The sequence below is a fragment of the Marmota monax genome, unplaced genomic scaffold, assembly GCF_021218885.2.
Source record: "Marmota monax isolate L192 unplaced genomic scaffold, Marmota_monax_Labrador192_F-V1.1 WCK01_AAM20220418_F8-fsc00047, whole genome shotgun sequence".
In the NCBI taxonomy this organism is placed as follows: domain Eukaryota; kingdom Metazoa; phylum Chordata; class Mammalia; order Rodentia; family Sciuridae; genus Marmota; species Marmota monax.
Genome location: NW_026692072.1, coordinates 13,441,193 through 13,456,068, shown reverse-complemented (window position 1 = coordinate 13,456,068; position 14,876 = coordinate 13,441,193). Strand labels below are relative to the sequence as shown.

The 14,876-nt window shown below is 38.6% G+C and overlaps 1 protein-coding gene across 1 annotated transcript; it reads right to left on the bottom strand.

Moving 5' to 3' along the window:
• Window positions 1-7,395: 7,395 nt before the first annotated feature.
• On the bottom strand, window positions 7,396-8,325 carry LOC124099797 (olfactory receptor 4B1). The gene has a single exon (XM_046455020.1). It carries the CDS (start codon window positions 8,323-8,325, stop codon window positions 7,396-7,398), a length of 930 nt encoding a protein of 309 aa, XP_046310976.1.
• Between the last annotated feature and the right edge of the window lie 6,551 nt (window positions 8,326-14,876).

The following is a 14,876-nucleotide window of genomic DNA, read 5'->3' as shown; positions in this document are numbered from 1 at the left end:
GCAATATCACAACAGACGCTACAGAAATACAGAAGACAATTAGAAATTATTTTGAAAACCTATATTCCAATAAAATAGAAGATAGTGAAGACATCGATAAATTCCTTAAGTCATATGATTTGCCCAGACTGAGTCAGGAGGATACTCACAACTTAAACAGACCAATAACAATAGATGAAATAGAAGAAGCAATCAAAAGACTTCCAACCAAGAAAAGCCCAGGACCAGATGGGTATACAGCGGGGTTTTACAAAACCTTTAAGGAAGAATTAATACCAATACTTTTCAAGTTATTTCAGGAAATAGAAAAAGAAGGAGCTCTGCCAAATTCATTCTATGAGGCCAACATCACCCTGATTCCAAAACCAGACAAAGACACCTCAAAGAAAGAAAACTACAGACCAATATCTCTGATGAACCTAGATGCAAAAATCCTCAATAAAATTCTGGCGAATCGGATACAAAGGCACATCAAAAAAATTGTGCACCATGATCAAGTAGGATTCATCCCTGGGATGCAAGGATGGTTCAATATACAGAAATCAATAAATGTTATTCACCACATCAATAGACTTAAAAATAAGAACCATATGATCATCTCAATAGATGCAGAAAAAGCATTCGACAAAGTACAGCATCTCTTTATGTTCAAAACATTAGAAAAACTAGGGATAACAGGAACTTACCTCGACATTGTAAAAGCTATCTATGCTAAGCCTCAGGCTAGCATCATTCTCAATGGAGAAAAATTGAAGGCATTCCCCCTAAAAGCTGGAACAAGACAGGGATGCCCTCTATCACCACTTCTATTCAATATAGTTCTCGAAACACTGGCCAGAGCAATTAGACAGACGAAAGAAATTAAAGGCATAAAAATAGGAAAGGAAGAACTTAAATTATCACTATTTGCAGATGACATGATTCTATACCTAGAAGACCCAAAAGGGTCTACAAAAAAACTACTAGAACTAATAAATTAATTCAGCAAAGTGGCAGGATATAAAATCAACACGCATAAATCAAAGGCATTTCTGTATATCAGCGACAAAACCTCTGAAACGGAAATGAGGAAAAACACTCCGTTCACAATATCCTCAAAAAAAATAAAATACTTGGGAATCAACCTAACAAAAGAGGTGAAATATTTATACAATGAAAACTACAAAACCCTAAAAAGAGAAGTAGAAGAAGATCTTAGAAGATGGAAAAATATACCCTGTTCATGGATAGGCAGAACTAACATCATCAAAATGGCGATATTACCAAAAGTTCTCTATAGGTTTAATGCAATGCCAATCAAAATCCCAACGGCATTTCTTGTAGAAATGGAAAAAGCAATCATGAAATTCATATGGAAAAATAAAAGACCCAGAATAGCAAAAGCAATTCTAAGCAGGAAGTGCGAATCAGGTGGTATAGCGATACCAGACTTAAAACTATATTACAGAGCAATAGTAACAAAAGCAGCATGGTACTGGTACCAAAACAGGAGGGTGGACCAATGGTACAGAATAGAGGACACAGAGACTAATCCACAAAGCTACAACTATCTTATATTTGATAAAGGGGCTAAAAGCATGCAATGGAGGGAGGATAGCATCTTCAACAAATGGTGCTGGGAAAACTGGAAATCCATATGCAACAAAATGAAACTGAATCCCCTCCTCTCGCCATGCACAAAAGTTAACTCAAAATGGATCAAGGACCTAGATATCAAATCAGAGACTCTGCGTCTGATAGAAGAAAAAGTTGGCGCCGATCTACATATTGTAGGGTCGGGCTCCAAATTCCTTAATAGGACACCCATAGCACAAAAGTTGATAACAAGAATCAACAAATGGGACTTACTTAAACTGAAAAGTTTTCTCTCAGCAAGAGAAACAATAAAAGAGGTAAATAGGGAGCCTACATCATGGGAACAAATTTTTACTCCTCACACTTCAGATAGAGCCCTAATATCCAGAGTATACAAAGAACTCAAAAAATTAAACAATAAGAAAAGAAATAACCCAATCAACAAATGGGCCAAAGACCTGAACAGACACTTCTCAGAGGAGGACATACAATCAATCAACAAGTACATGAAAAAATGCTCACCATCTCTAGCAGTCAGAGAAATGCAAATCAAAACCACCCTAAGATACCATCTCACTCCAGTAAGATTGGCAGCCATTATGAAGTCAAACAACAACAAGTGCTGGCGAAGATGTGGGGAAAAGGGTACTCTTGTACATTGATGGTGGGACTGCAAACTGGTGCGGCCAATCTGGAAAGCAGTATGGAGATTCCTGGGAAAGCTGGGAATGGAACCACCATTTGACCCAGCTATTCCCCTTCTTGGACTATTCCCTGAAGACCTTAAAAGAGCGTACTACAGGGATACTGCTACATCGATGTTCATAGCAGCACAATTCACAATTGCTAGACTGTGGAACCAACCCAGATGCCCTTCAATAGATGAATGGATAAAAAACAATGTGGCATTTATACACCATGGAGTATTATGCAGCACTAAAAAAAAGGCCAAAATCATAGAATTTGCAGGGAAATGGATGGCACTAGAGCAGATTATGCTTAGTGAAGCTAGCCAATCCCTAAAAAACAAATACCAAATGTCTTCTTTGATATAATGAGAGCAACTAAGAACAGAGCAGGGAGGAAGAGCAGGAAGAAAAGATTAACATTAAACAGATACATGAGGTGGGATGGAAAGGGAGAGAAAGGGAAATTGCATGGTAAATGAGGGAGACCCTCATTGTTATACAAAATTACATATAAGAGGTTGTGAGGGGAATGGGAAAATAAACAAGGAGAGAAATGAATTACAGTGGATGGGGTAGTGAGAGAAGATGGGAGGGGAGGGAGGGGGGATAGTAGAGGATAGGAAAGGTAGCAGAATACAACAGTTACTAATAGGGCATTATGTAAAAATGTGGATGTGTAACTGATGTGATTCTGCAATCTGTATTTGGGGTAAAATTGGGAGTTCATAACCAACTTGAATCTATTGTATGAAATATGATATGTCAATAGCTTTATAATGTTTTGAACAACCAATAAAAAATAAATAAAAAATAGAATAATCTTGTGAAGTTCATGCTAGTGTAAGGCTCATTAAATTTAGTCAAAAAGGGTGTTCACAGAAATTCACAAGCTTGGATTTTGGATTGTGGCTGACAGGCAATTGGAACAGCCTAACAAATTTCAAAAACTGAGCTCTCAAAATTTAACTTAGATTAAGATCTTTGACACATTCTCAAAAGCTTACATACAAATGGCTAATAAATATATCAAAAATGCTAAATATTGCTAGTCATCAGGAAATGCAGGTCAAAACTACACTGAGACACTATCTCACCCCAGTTAGAATGACTGTTAATGAAAAAAGAAATGCCAACGAGGATGTGGAGAAAAAGAAAAAGTAATTCTTACAAATAATTGCTGGGAATGGAAATTAATACAGCCACTATCAAGAACAATAGAGAGACTCTTCAAAAACCTAAAAATAGAACTACCATACAATCTGCTATCCCATTCCTGGGCATAAAGCCAAAGGAAATTAAATCAATATGCAAAAGAGATTCCTGCATACCCACGTTTCTTGTGGCACTACTCACAATAGCTAAGATATAGGATCAGCCTGTGAGACCATCAATGGATGAGTGATAAAGAAAATGTGATATTTATATAACATATATATAAACCAGTTATATATTTTATATATCACATTTATATATTTATAGATTATATTTATATATCACATTTATATATATTGTATAATATATATGATACATGTATATACATAATGGATTTGTTATCTGTGTGTGTTATTTTCCCTTTTATTGTATGTCCATTTTTTTATACATGACAGTAGAATGTATTTTGACATATTATACATATATGGGAAAAAACTTCCCTTTCTTCTGGTTGTACATGATGTGGAATTACACTGGTTGGTTGTGTATTCAAATATGAACATATATGAACAGAGGAAAGTAATCTCCAATTCATTCTACTAATTTTCCTACTCCCACTTCCCCTCCCTTCCTTTCCTTCCCCCTTGTCTAGTCCAAAGTATTTTTATTTTTCCCTATCCCCCATATTGAGAGTTAGTATCCACATGTCAGAAAGAACATTCATCCATCCTTTGGTTTTTTTGGATTGGTTTATTTCATTTAGCATGATAGTCCCCATTGATCCATTTACCAGCAAATGTCATAATTTCATTTTTCTTTGAGGCTGAGTAATATTCCATTGTGTATACAAAACACATTTTCTTTATCCATTCATCTATTAAAGGGCACATAGGCTGGTTCCATAGTTCAGCTATTGTGAATTGAGCTGCTATAAACATTGATGTGGCAGTGTCACTATAATATGCTGATTTTAAGTCCTTTGGGTACATACCTAGAAGTGGGATAACTGGTTCAATGGTGGTTTCATTCCAACTTTTCTGAGGAATCTCCATTTTGCCTTCCAGAGTGGTTGCACCAACTTGTAGTCCCACCAGCAATGTATGAGTGTACCCTTTTCCCCACATCCTCACCAACATATATTGTCGCTTTTATTATTGAAAAATTGCCATTCTGACCAGAATGAGATGAAATATCAGTATAGTTTTAATTTGCATTTCTCTAACCATTTTGAACATTTTTATATATTTATTGACTGATCGTATTTCTTTTTCTGAGAGTGCCTGTTCAATTCCTTTGCTCATTTATTAATTGGGTTAAAAAAATAAAATATTTTGGAATCAACCTCATAAAAGAGGTGAAAGAACTCTACAATGAACACTACAGAACACTAAAGAAAGAAATTGAAAAAGACCTTAGAAGATGGAAAGATCTCCCATGGTCTTAGATAGGCAGAATTAATGTTGTCAAAATGGCCATACTATCAAAAGCACTATACAGATTTAATGCAATTCCCACTAAAACTCTAATGATTTTCTTCCCAGAAATAGAAAAAGCACTCATGAAATTTATTTGGAAAAATAAGAGACCCAGAATAGCCAAAGCAATCCTTGGTAAGAAAAGTGAAGCAGAATGCATCACAATACCAGAGCTTACACTGTATTACAGAACTGTAGTTACAAAAACTGCATGGTATTGGCACCAAAATAGACATGTGGACCAATGTTACAGAATAAAATACACAGAGACAAATCCACATAAATACAGTTATCTCATACTAGAAAGAGGTACCAAAAACATACGTTGGAAAACAAGACAGCCTCTTTAACAAATGGTGCTGGGAAAACTGGAAATCCATATGTAGCAAAATAAAATTAAACCTGTATCTCTCACCATTCACAAAACTCAACTCAAATTGGATCAAGGACCTAGGAATTAGACCAGAGATATCATGTTGGCTTAGGAATCAGCTTCCTTAATGAGATTCTTAAAGTGCAAGAAGTAAAATCAAGAATCAACAAACAGGATAGAATTAAACTAAAAAGCTTCTTCACAACAAAGGAAACAATCAAGAATGTGAAGTGGGAGAAAAACTTTGCCACATGCATCTCAAATAGAGCATTTATCTCCAGGATATATAAAGAACTCAAAAAACTTAACACCAGGAAAACAAATAACCCAATGAATAAATGGGTAAAGTTAGTCAGCTTTTAATGGCCATGACTAAAATACCTGGCCAGAACAATTTAAAGAAGGAAAAGTTTATTCGGGCTCAAAGTTTCAGAGGTTCAGTTCATAGTGACTTGACTCCATCCCTCTGGGCCAAAGGTGAAGCAGAACATCGTGGCACAGTGGAGGACAGCTGCTCACCTCATGGTAATTAGGAAGTGGGGCAGTGTCCAAGGACAAAATATAAACCCCAAAGGCACCTAGTGACCTACTTCCTCCAACTGTGCCCATCTGCCAATTATCACCACACAGTTCAGTAGTCCTTTCAAAATGTTAACCCATCTACTGGATTAATCCACTTATTAAGTTATAACTCTCATAATCTAACCATTTCACCTCTAAACATTCCTGCATTGTCTCACGCATAAGCTTTTGGAGAACATCTCTTATCCAAATGGTAACAATAGAATAGCAATCAGATTTAAAGAAGAATGAAATTCTATTACGTGCAGCAAAAAAAAAAAAAAAATGGAACTGGAGACCATGTGTTAAAGCACTATAAGACAGGCAAAGAAAGACAAATATCATGAATTCTTCTCAAATGTGGAAACAAAATATATAATGAAAAAAAGTCACCTTGAAAGTAGAATAGTGATCACTAGGGACAGGAAAGCAAGTTGGGAAAAGGAGGAAGGAGAATGGATACTATATGATCAGTGTGTTTTATATGCACATATGGAAATTTCACAGTGAATCCCATTAATATATACACATCAAACTGTGTTAAAAATCATTTTTAAAAAATTAACATGAAGAGATGTGCTGCTCATCTTGAAAGTGTTCAAGAAGAATCTATGAGATTAAATTAACAAGGATCACATATGGGCCTCAAAGACTGTGCTCAACAAGTTCTTATGAAGCACCAACAATGGGACCAATACTTAGAGCTGTGAAAAGGAGAGGCCTGCCCCCAAGCTTACAGTCTAATGAGAGAGATACACACAGTATATTTAATCAATAGGGCAAGATGTCATATAAATATAAAATGACAGTAGAAGGGAGACATAATTCCACCCAAGGACAAGGGAGGTGGCACAGGTCTTAGAAAGCTGGTGACTTTAACCTGGTCTTAAAGATGCATAGGGAATTCCCCATGGAAAAGGGAGGCCCAGTCATTCCATGCATATCCTCAGGGATTAACAATGGACATCCATGGACAAGGATGAATGGAGACAAGGGAAATGAAGGTTTCCTGCTGCCTTTAAAACCTCTACTCACCTCCAAGTTCAACCTGCACTGACAGGATTAAAAACACAGTAAAATAACTAGGAGTAACAACAATTAATTAATTATTTTAAATTATGTAGCACAAAGAATATTGAATTTTCCCAGTACGAAGAGATACTAAGTGTCTTAAATGATGGGCATGCCAATTATCCTGATCTGATCATTACACCATATATTCATTTGTTGAGATCTCACCCTGTAGCCCATAATTGTGTACAATAACTAGGTGTCAGTGAAAACTACAAATGTGTTTTTTAAATGTATTCTTTGTGGTTGCACTTGATTTGAGTCTTCATATTACCAAAACCAAGATATCATTGGAAATCATGGAGCCAACCAAATGTCATAAGATTCAATGGAACACCTTGGATTCCAGGGAGACTTTTTGTTAAGAAAATTCATAGCAGCAGCCAATGAGGTCTTTACATTGATTCCAGCCATTATTAAATATCTGACAAAAGGCAAAATCCATTTCAACAAGAAAATGCTTTTTTTTTAACCCTATCTCCATCCTTCAGTTTTCTTTTCATTCCATCCCTGAGTTCTCCTTTCTGGCCCACAGCTTCCTCATGGCGACTTTCACCTCTGCGTTTCTGAGTGTGTAGATGATGGGGTTCAGCATGGGGGTGATGACAGTGTAGAACACAGCCACCAGTTTGTCCCCAGTGAAGGTGGATGACGGCCGCATATAAAGGAAGATGGCAGGTCCAAAAAACAAGATAACCACTGTGATGTGAGAGGCGCAGGTGGACAGGGCTTTGTGCCTCCCCTCTGCAGAGCGTTTCCTCAGGTTTAACAGGATGACGATATAAGATGACACCAAAATGAGGAAAGAGCACAGGGCAATTAATCCACTATTGGCCAATACAGTCACCCCTTCCACAAAGGTGTCCGTGCAGGCTAGCTTGAATAAAGGCTGCAGGTCACAGAAATAATGGTCCATCACATTGGGACCACAGAAGGGCAGTGGGACAGTGACAAGAACCTGCATCATGGAGTGAATGAAGCCCCCCAGCCAGGAACCAGCCACCAGCATGTGACACAGTTGACGACTCATAATGTTCATGTAATGAAGAGGCTTGCAGATGGCCACGTAGCGGTCATAAGCCATCACCACAAGCAGGAGGATCTCAGTGACCCCAAAGAAGTGGAAGAAGAATATCTGGGCCAGACAGCCCTTCAGGGAGATGGTTTTGACCTTGGCAAGTAAGTCAGTGATGAATTTAGGGACCACAGTAGAGGAGTAACAGATCTCCACCAGGGACAGGTAGCCAAGGAAGAAGTACATGGGGGAATGCAGACTCTTACTGACACTGACCGTCACAACAATGAGGCCATTGCCCACTACGGTGGCCAGGTACACGGGGAGAAACAACACAAAGCACACTCTCTGCACCTCTGGATCCCGGAAAAGTCCAGTGATGATTAACTCAGTCACGTTATTTGCACAGGCCATGTAGACTCCATTCAGGTGTGCTAACACGGTATAACAGGAGATCTATAATAAAGCAAACAATGATCATAACATAAACCCACCTCATTGAAACCATTTTAGAGAGCTAAAACAGCTAATATGAAAACATCTGCTGATCCAATAGACATGTTCAGCATTAAATATTAGCAATCTAAAATTTTATATTGTTTTTATTTAATTTTTGCTATTAGAAAAGGAAAGTTCAGAGAAGTGATTAGTTTACCAAGATCACAAAGAAAGTTTTGAATTCTGAGACTCAAAACCAATATCTCTGACTTCAAGTCCAGGAATCTTTCTAAATCACCACAGAATATTCTGAATTTGAGAGCCACTCAAATTATAGCCTGTATTTCTATCATCTATATTGTCTTCTGATAGCTCGTCCTCTGGGAGAATTCCTTGGACTTACTTCTGTATTCCTGTTTCCTTCCTTTATGCCTCAAGGAATAACTTAGCCATTTTCCATAGTTATCCTTGAATACCACAGACTGGGAAATTCATGAAAAATAGAAGCTAATTGGCTCACAATTCTATAGTCTGGAAAGTCCAAAAGCATGGCCAGGTCTCTGGCCTTCCCCATGGGTCATGGCATGGTGGATGGCATCTGGAAGTGAGCAAAGCAAGCACACCAGGAACTCCCTTTTACAGCAGTTCCAGACCCTCAAGAATCTATTAACCCACTAACACATGAACGGATTAAGCCATTCCATGAAGTAAAAGCCCTTATGCCTCAATAACACCCAAAGGTCTCACCTCCAAACACCCTCAAAATATGACTTTGAGGATTCAATTTGTAGCTCATGATTTCCAGAGGACCCAGATAACAACAGCATGGAATTCTCTCACTTAAAGGCATTTTCTCCTTTCCAAAGGCCCTAGTCGTCTTCTTTCCACATTCACACCAGTCCTCCATTCACCCAGGTCAGACTCCTTCTCAGTCTTGCGGTTTGAATGAGCATGTTTCTAAGAAAAATTCTCTGATGCTCTGGGAAGACTTCAACTGATGAGTTTTTCTACATCAGTTCACTATTATTTTCACCAAACTACTGAGATGCTGATATTAAAGATCTTGTCCTCAGAGAGTGTGTTATAACTGGCCAGATATGTATAATGGTTCCAGATGGGTGGTCAGCAGTAAAGAATCTGATAACAAGAGTTGGGATTTCTTTCTAAGTTACTTTCTGGAACAAATACTCCTTCATATCTGAACACCCACCAGATTGCACAACAGCAACATAGATTACAAAAAGATACCTCAGGCTGACAATATCATGTCACTCAAAACAATGTCTCTACATGAAGGTGCCCCAGTTGGAATTTTTGTAACACAAAAGATCCACGTGAAATAAGGAAGAAAAAATATAAACACTTTAATTCCTTAATGTGAAAATTATTCCTATTGTTTCCTCCTTGCATTTGATTGCATAGTAAAGTTTTTCTAAATACACTTTAGAAGATCTGAAAATGTACCCCAGACAGCAAAGAAGAGAATCAACACAGAACACAAAAATCAAGATGCAACAGATAGAAACAAATCAGTGTATGTCACAGCCCTTAGGTGAGGACACATGCTGAGGTCTTGGATTCAGTAAAGTCCTTGAACCCTAAGGAGCTAAGAAATAAGTGTTCTGACACCAGAGAATTCACAGAGAAAGAGATGGCAACATCCCAGAGACTCAGAGAGAATGCTTGGTCCTTGACTTTGTAAACCATAATTCAGTCCATTGTGCACTTGGGTGCCAGGAAAAGTGTCTCTTTCATTTAACACTTAGGGGTAAAAAATATTATTAAATAATATTAATTAATTGATATTAATTACATATAATTAATATTATTAAATAACAAAATAAACCAGAATTTGTGAATACAGTTATAATTTGGAGGTAGTAAAGCCTTCAGAACACTGGCATGAATATTAGAATTGGACTACATAAAATAAAAATTTTGAGCAAAAGAAATAAAAAACATTTTAAAAGTCATTATTCAAATTATACAATGAAGAAAAAAGGTGTATGAAAAGGCTTAGTGACCCCAATGTTAAAAAAATAGTATAAATAAACAAAATATATATGCATCCCAGTAGAATATGAAAAAGTTATAAACAGACAATACACAAAAGCAAAAGAAAAAAGATCAATACACATATGAAAGGACATTAGTGTAGCTAATAATCAAATAAGTGTTCATAAATCATAGTAAATACTATTTTAAAATGTAAGTAAAGAACTGGTCCTTGGAGAGTCAGGGAGGGTAAGACAGCAAGGGTTAGGACAAGGGTTAGGGTTCCTCTCTTATTCTGGTGTGGAAGTGAAGATGGGTACAAGCAACGATGGTGGAAGGTGCACATTCGGGGCACACACCCTTTCTACCTCCAGTCACCTGTTCCAGGGAGGTACTGGGTAAGTCCACAAGTGTCGAGGGCAGTAACACCAAGGGACCAGCTGAGACTTTGGATGAATCTTTTTCCCAACTCCCCCATGGAGTGGTGTCTCCTTAGCAGTCTGAAATCAGCTATGTGGGAATATTTCTTCACACATTGGAAATCAGCGAAACTAACCTAATAAAAAGCTATTTCTTAAGAACAAGTTGGTAAACATTTACCATCACTCTCCTGGTAGAGGCTGAGGGGAAGCATTTCTTTCCATCCTAAGGTCTCCTTCGGCTGGAGGGCGCTACAGAAACAATGCTCCCAGCCAATTCCTGCCAAAGGGGAGGCTGCAGGAGGCATGGGGCACACACAGAGGGGATCCCCTCTCCTCCTTCTCTTGGAAGAAGAGAGCAGAGAACATACTTTATGCTCTGCCTTAGGGGGATCCTCCATCTCTGTGGAGGTACAAGGTCCTCTGTTGATGGGTCTGAGGCTGCCGTGACTGGGTGTGGACATTTGCCTAATTCTGGATCAAGTATTACTGAAGTTACTTGCAACAGATATATTCTACCATCCCATTATCATCTTTACCAGTAACAAAGGCAATGGTTTCTTCACAATGAAATGATTTATTTCTGAATAATTCAACACTGATATAAGGAAGAAATGCATTAAACTTCTCAAATACACCAAACTGATATTATCGGCTGCCAAGCGGTGCAGACTTGTTGCAGTTCTGAGGTCAAATCTGCGCCTTGTCCGTGCCTCATTCCCCACATCCAGCCATCGCATCCCATTAATTGCACCTGTACACCAGATCCCTGCATGCCCTGTTTTCCCTGTTCACACTGTCAGCGAATGCCTCTGGGTCTCCAGATGCACCTGCTCCATCCACCATCTGCATTCAGAAAATTGCTTCTTTCCTCAGACCACTCTACTTCTTAGGAATAGCCAGGACAGGACCACCCTGAGTTCCTCTAACTTGCTATCAGTGACTTTCATGATCTGAGCCACCTGGAGAATCCACCCTCTTACCCATGAAATTTCAACTCCCTTCTGTTCAGGTCAGGGGCCTCTCCCCATCCCACAAGCCCACCCTGCTCATTCTCACCAGAAAGCCCCTCTCTGTGTCTCTATCTATCTTCCAAGACCAATTCAAGTCCAATATGATCAATAAAGCTTTCCTTAATTAATCCATCCTATACATATTCTCTGAGCATTGGAAAATAATTTAGACGTTTTTCTTAAAAACACATCTGATTATAGTTCTTCTCTCCGTGCAGTCCACCTGCGTTCCCCAGTGCCCACAGCATAAATTCTAATATGCTTAGCGTGGAGTTCAAGGTCCTTCTTGAACTGTCTGTGGCCTACCCTTGCACTCTTATTGTCCCTCTCCAAATGAACACTACATAGCAATTTCCTAACCCCAGATGCCCCTTTTCTCTCCTCTATCGAGTATTCCTTCTTTCTGGATTGCAGGAAGAACCTCACCACTACAGGAATGAAGTTCTGTTTCTGTGTTGCTATGAAACATCATCATTTTCTTTCATAGCAATTAACAGAAGGTTTGTGATTATAGCTTCTGTATCTCTATCTTCTACTAAGAAATATGCCATTATAGTTTTTGGAATGTTTAAAGTTTTCCTTAAATTATTTTATTACTTGCATTTGGTAGCACTATTATTTCAACAGCATTTACTTTATGCCACATACTTTATAAGTGCTATATATATATTCATTCATTCATTCAGTTTTCACAGCAAACCTGTAAAGTGGTTCTAACAAGTAGAACCACTTGTTAAGGCCCTTTCTTAACTTCAAGGAAGTAGATACACAGAAAAGTGAATTAACTTGCCTAGGGTTTCTTAGCAGTGATTCCAGTCTTCCCAATCCCAGATCCTGTGCTTCTTACCCAATACCATACACCACTAGCAGGAACATGATATAATCATAGAATACATAGTCAAGATTGAAGATCAATTAACTATGGACTTCTGTTAGAAGTCATAGGTGTATTTATCAGCCTAACACAAACATACCTTTTATCTGAGTTTGAACTCCTTCCATTTTGGACTCATTTGAGAAATGAAGGTAAATATACCAAAGCTCCCTGAGACATCACTCAGAGATCAGGGGAGAACTGTGTAAGACCAGTGTTTCCAGGCCTCATCCACAGAGGAGAAGTACCTGAAAGCCCTCCTTTTTGAAAACTTACTTTTCCTTGGCTGTCACCTTTGGGTTGGTTTTTTTTTTTCTTTGTTTTGCTTTGTTTTTGTGTTTATTCCTCTCTCCTAATTCCACACACACTTTCCCAGCACATTTCCCAATTAGCTGTTAAGAAATACCTCTCTTTCCTCCACAATACTGCCTCGCCTAGGAGCTTGGAAGGCAAAGATAATCAGCGCAGTCCAGCACAAATCAGCAATGGAGCCTGTAGGCGGTGCCTCAGGTAATCTGCTGGTCTTTGGGCCACCACATAATGATAGAATACAAAGAACGGCAACAGAGAGCTTGATGTGCTAAAGTTCTTGTCCTCAGGGTGAAGTCATGAAGCCTCTACCCGAGTGACAGCCTCCCGCTTGGCAACCCCCAAATGGTACTTCACAGAATCCCAAAATTGTAAAGCACTTTAAAATTCACCAAATTACATGTTGTGTCTATTTTACCATAATAAATATTATCAGTTTAGTTCATCCTTCCCCCCAAATATCAACTAACCTAACCACCTCATTTTACGAGTGAACTCTTTACAGCTCTAAGAAAAAAAATAAAGTTGCCCAATATCCCGCAGCTATTCAAAAACTGTGTACCTCACTCCTAATCACGTCACCTACCTTCAGGTCAGTGGAGCTAGTGGGGCTTTGTTCTGCCTCAGAACAAGGGATTGGACAGTGGATTTCAAATACACTCAGCGTGAAGTAAGCCACCTGGATGGAACAGACTATGACTTGGGGATCTATTCTGGTTTGGGAAAACGGGGATGGGAAGGAACATTGGATCCTTCCCTGAAAACCCTGGTTCTTGAGCAGATCATTACCATTCTATCAGATTTCTCTTTGAAGCCCCTCAGTGCACAAAGGCAGATCACACTCAGCTAAGCCACTGTGAGAGTAGTGATGAAAGAGTATAGAAAATACTACCTAACTCCTTCCCTTCACAGATGAGGCAGCAAAGACGGTGCCAGGGTAAGTGGCTTCTGTAAACCACAGTCTAGTTATTTCCCAGGTTACTAACTCAGAAATCAGTGCTCTTTTAACAACATTAGGCTGTCTTCTGAAAGTACTAGGAGGTGGTGCTGCAGATCAAGGATAGGATTCATCCCCAAGGACAAGCCATCAATGGTGTTGGGAGCTTTGACAAAAAACAGAGTAGATGATGCCTGAGATAAATTACAAAGAAAGGAAAACTCAGGGGATCTGTATCAGGGTTAATATTTGGATTTATAAATTTTAAGGAATAAACAAAAGCCATAGGAAGAGCAAATCAGAGATTATAAGATCCTGTATTGATGCAGAACTCCCGCCACCCACTTAGAGTCCAAGGATTGTGTTTAAATGTGAGATCTTTAAAATATTTATAATTAAGGCAAATACTATCATCAGGGGAACAACTTCCCTATGGAATTTCTTTTGTCTAGGATAAAACTTTGCTGAATAAATTATGACTTGAGGAAAGTTTCAAAATCTATTTCATTTACTGTAATGACACGTCCGTAAGGTTTTGTTCCCAATAATGAAGACAGAAAAAAGGGAGAAAGTTGTCAGTAAAACATAAAGATAGCTTCTGGCCCAGACTGGCTTTCTAAAGAAAGAAAAGGAAGACCCCAGCTCTGGCTGAGTCATTGGTTAACCATCCACCTGTAGCCATGCCATTTCACCACCACCCCTTACTCCTCACACTCCTCTGCTTCCTGTTCTGTACACAATGGCAGAATTCGTCAGGATTATCTTCATTATGCCTTCTAGTTCTCACCCTTACGTATTCAGGTATCAGATTATTATCTGAAATCATTTAGTCTCTCCATGCCTCTGTCTTTCTTGTCAGTGGTCACAATCATGGAATACGGTGACAATGTCCCCTGAAAGAGATGACTCCTGTCCATTCACTCACAAATTCACTCACTCATCAAACAGTATTGAGTTCAATGAAGCAAAAAACACTGCTC

Excerpts from the sequence above, each read along its gene's own strand:
- LOC124099797 (XM_046455020.1), bottom strand. The coding sequence starts at position 8,325 with ATGGCCTGTGCAAATAACGTGACTGAGTTAATCATCACTGGACTTTTC.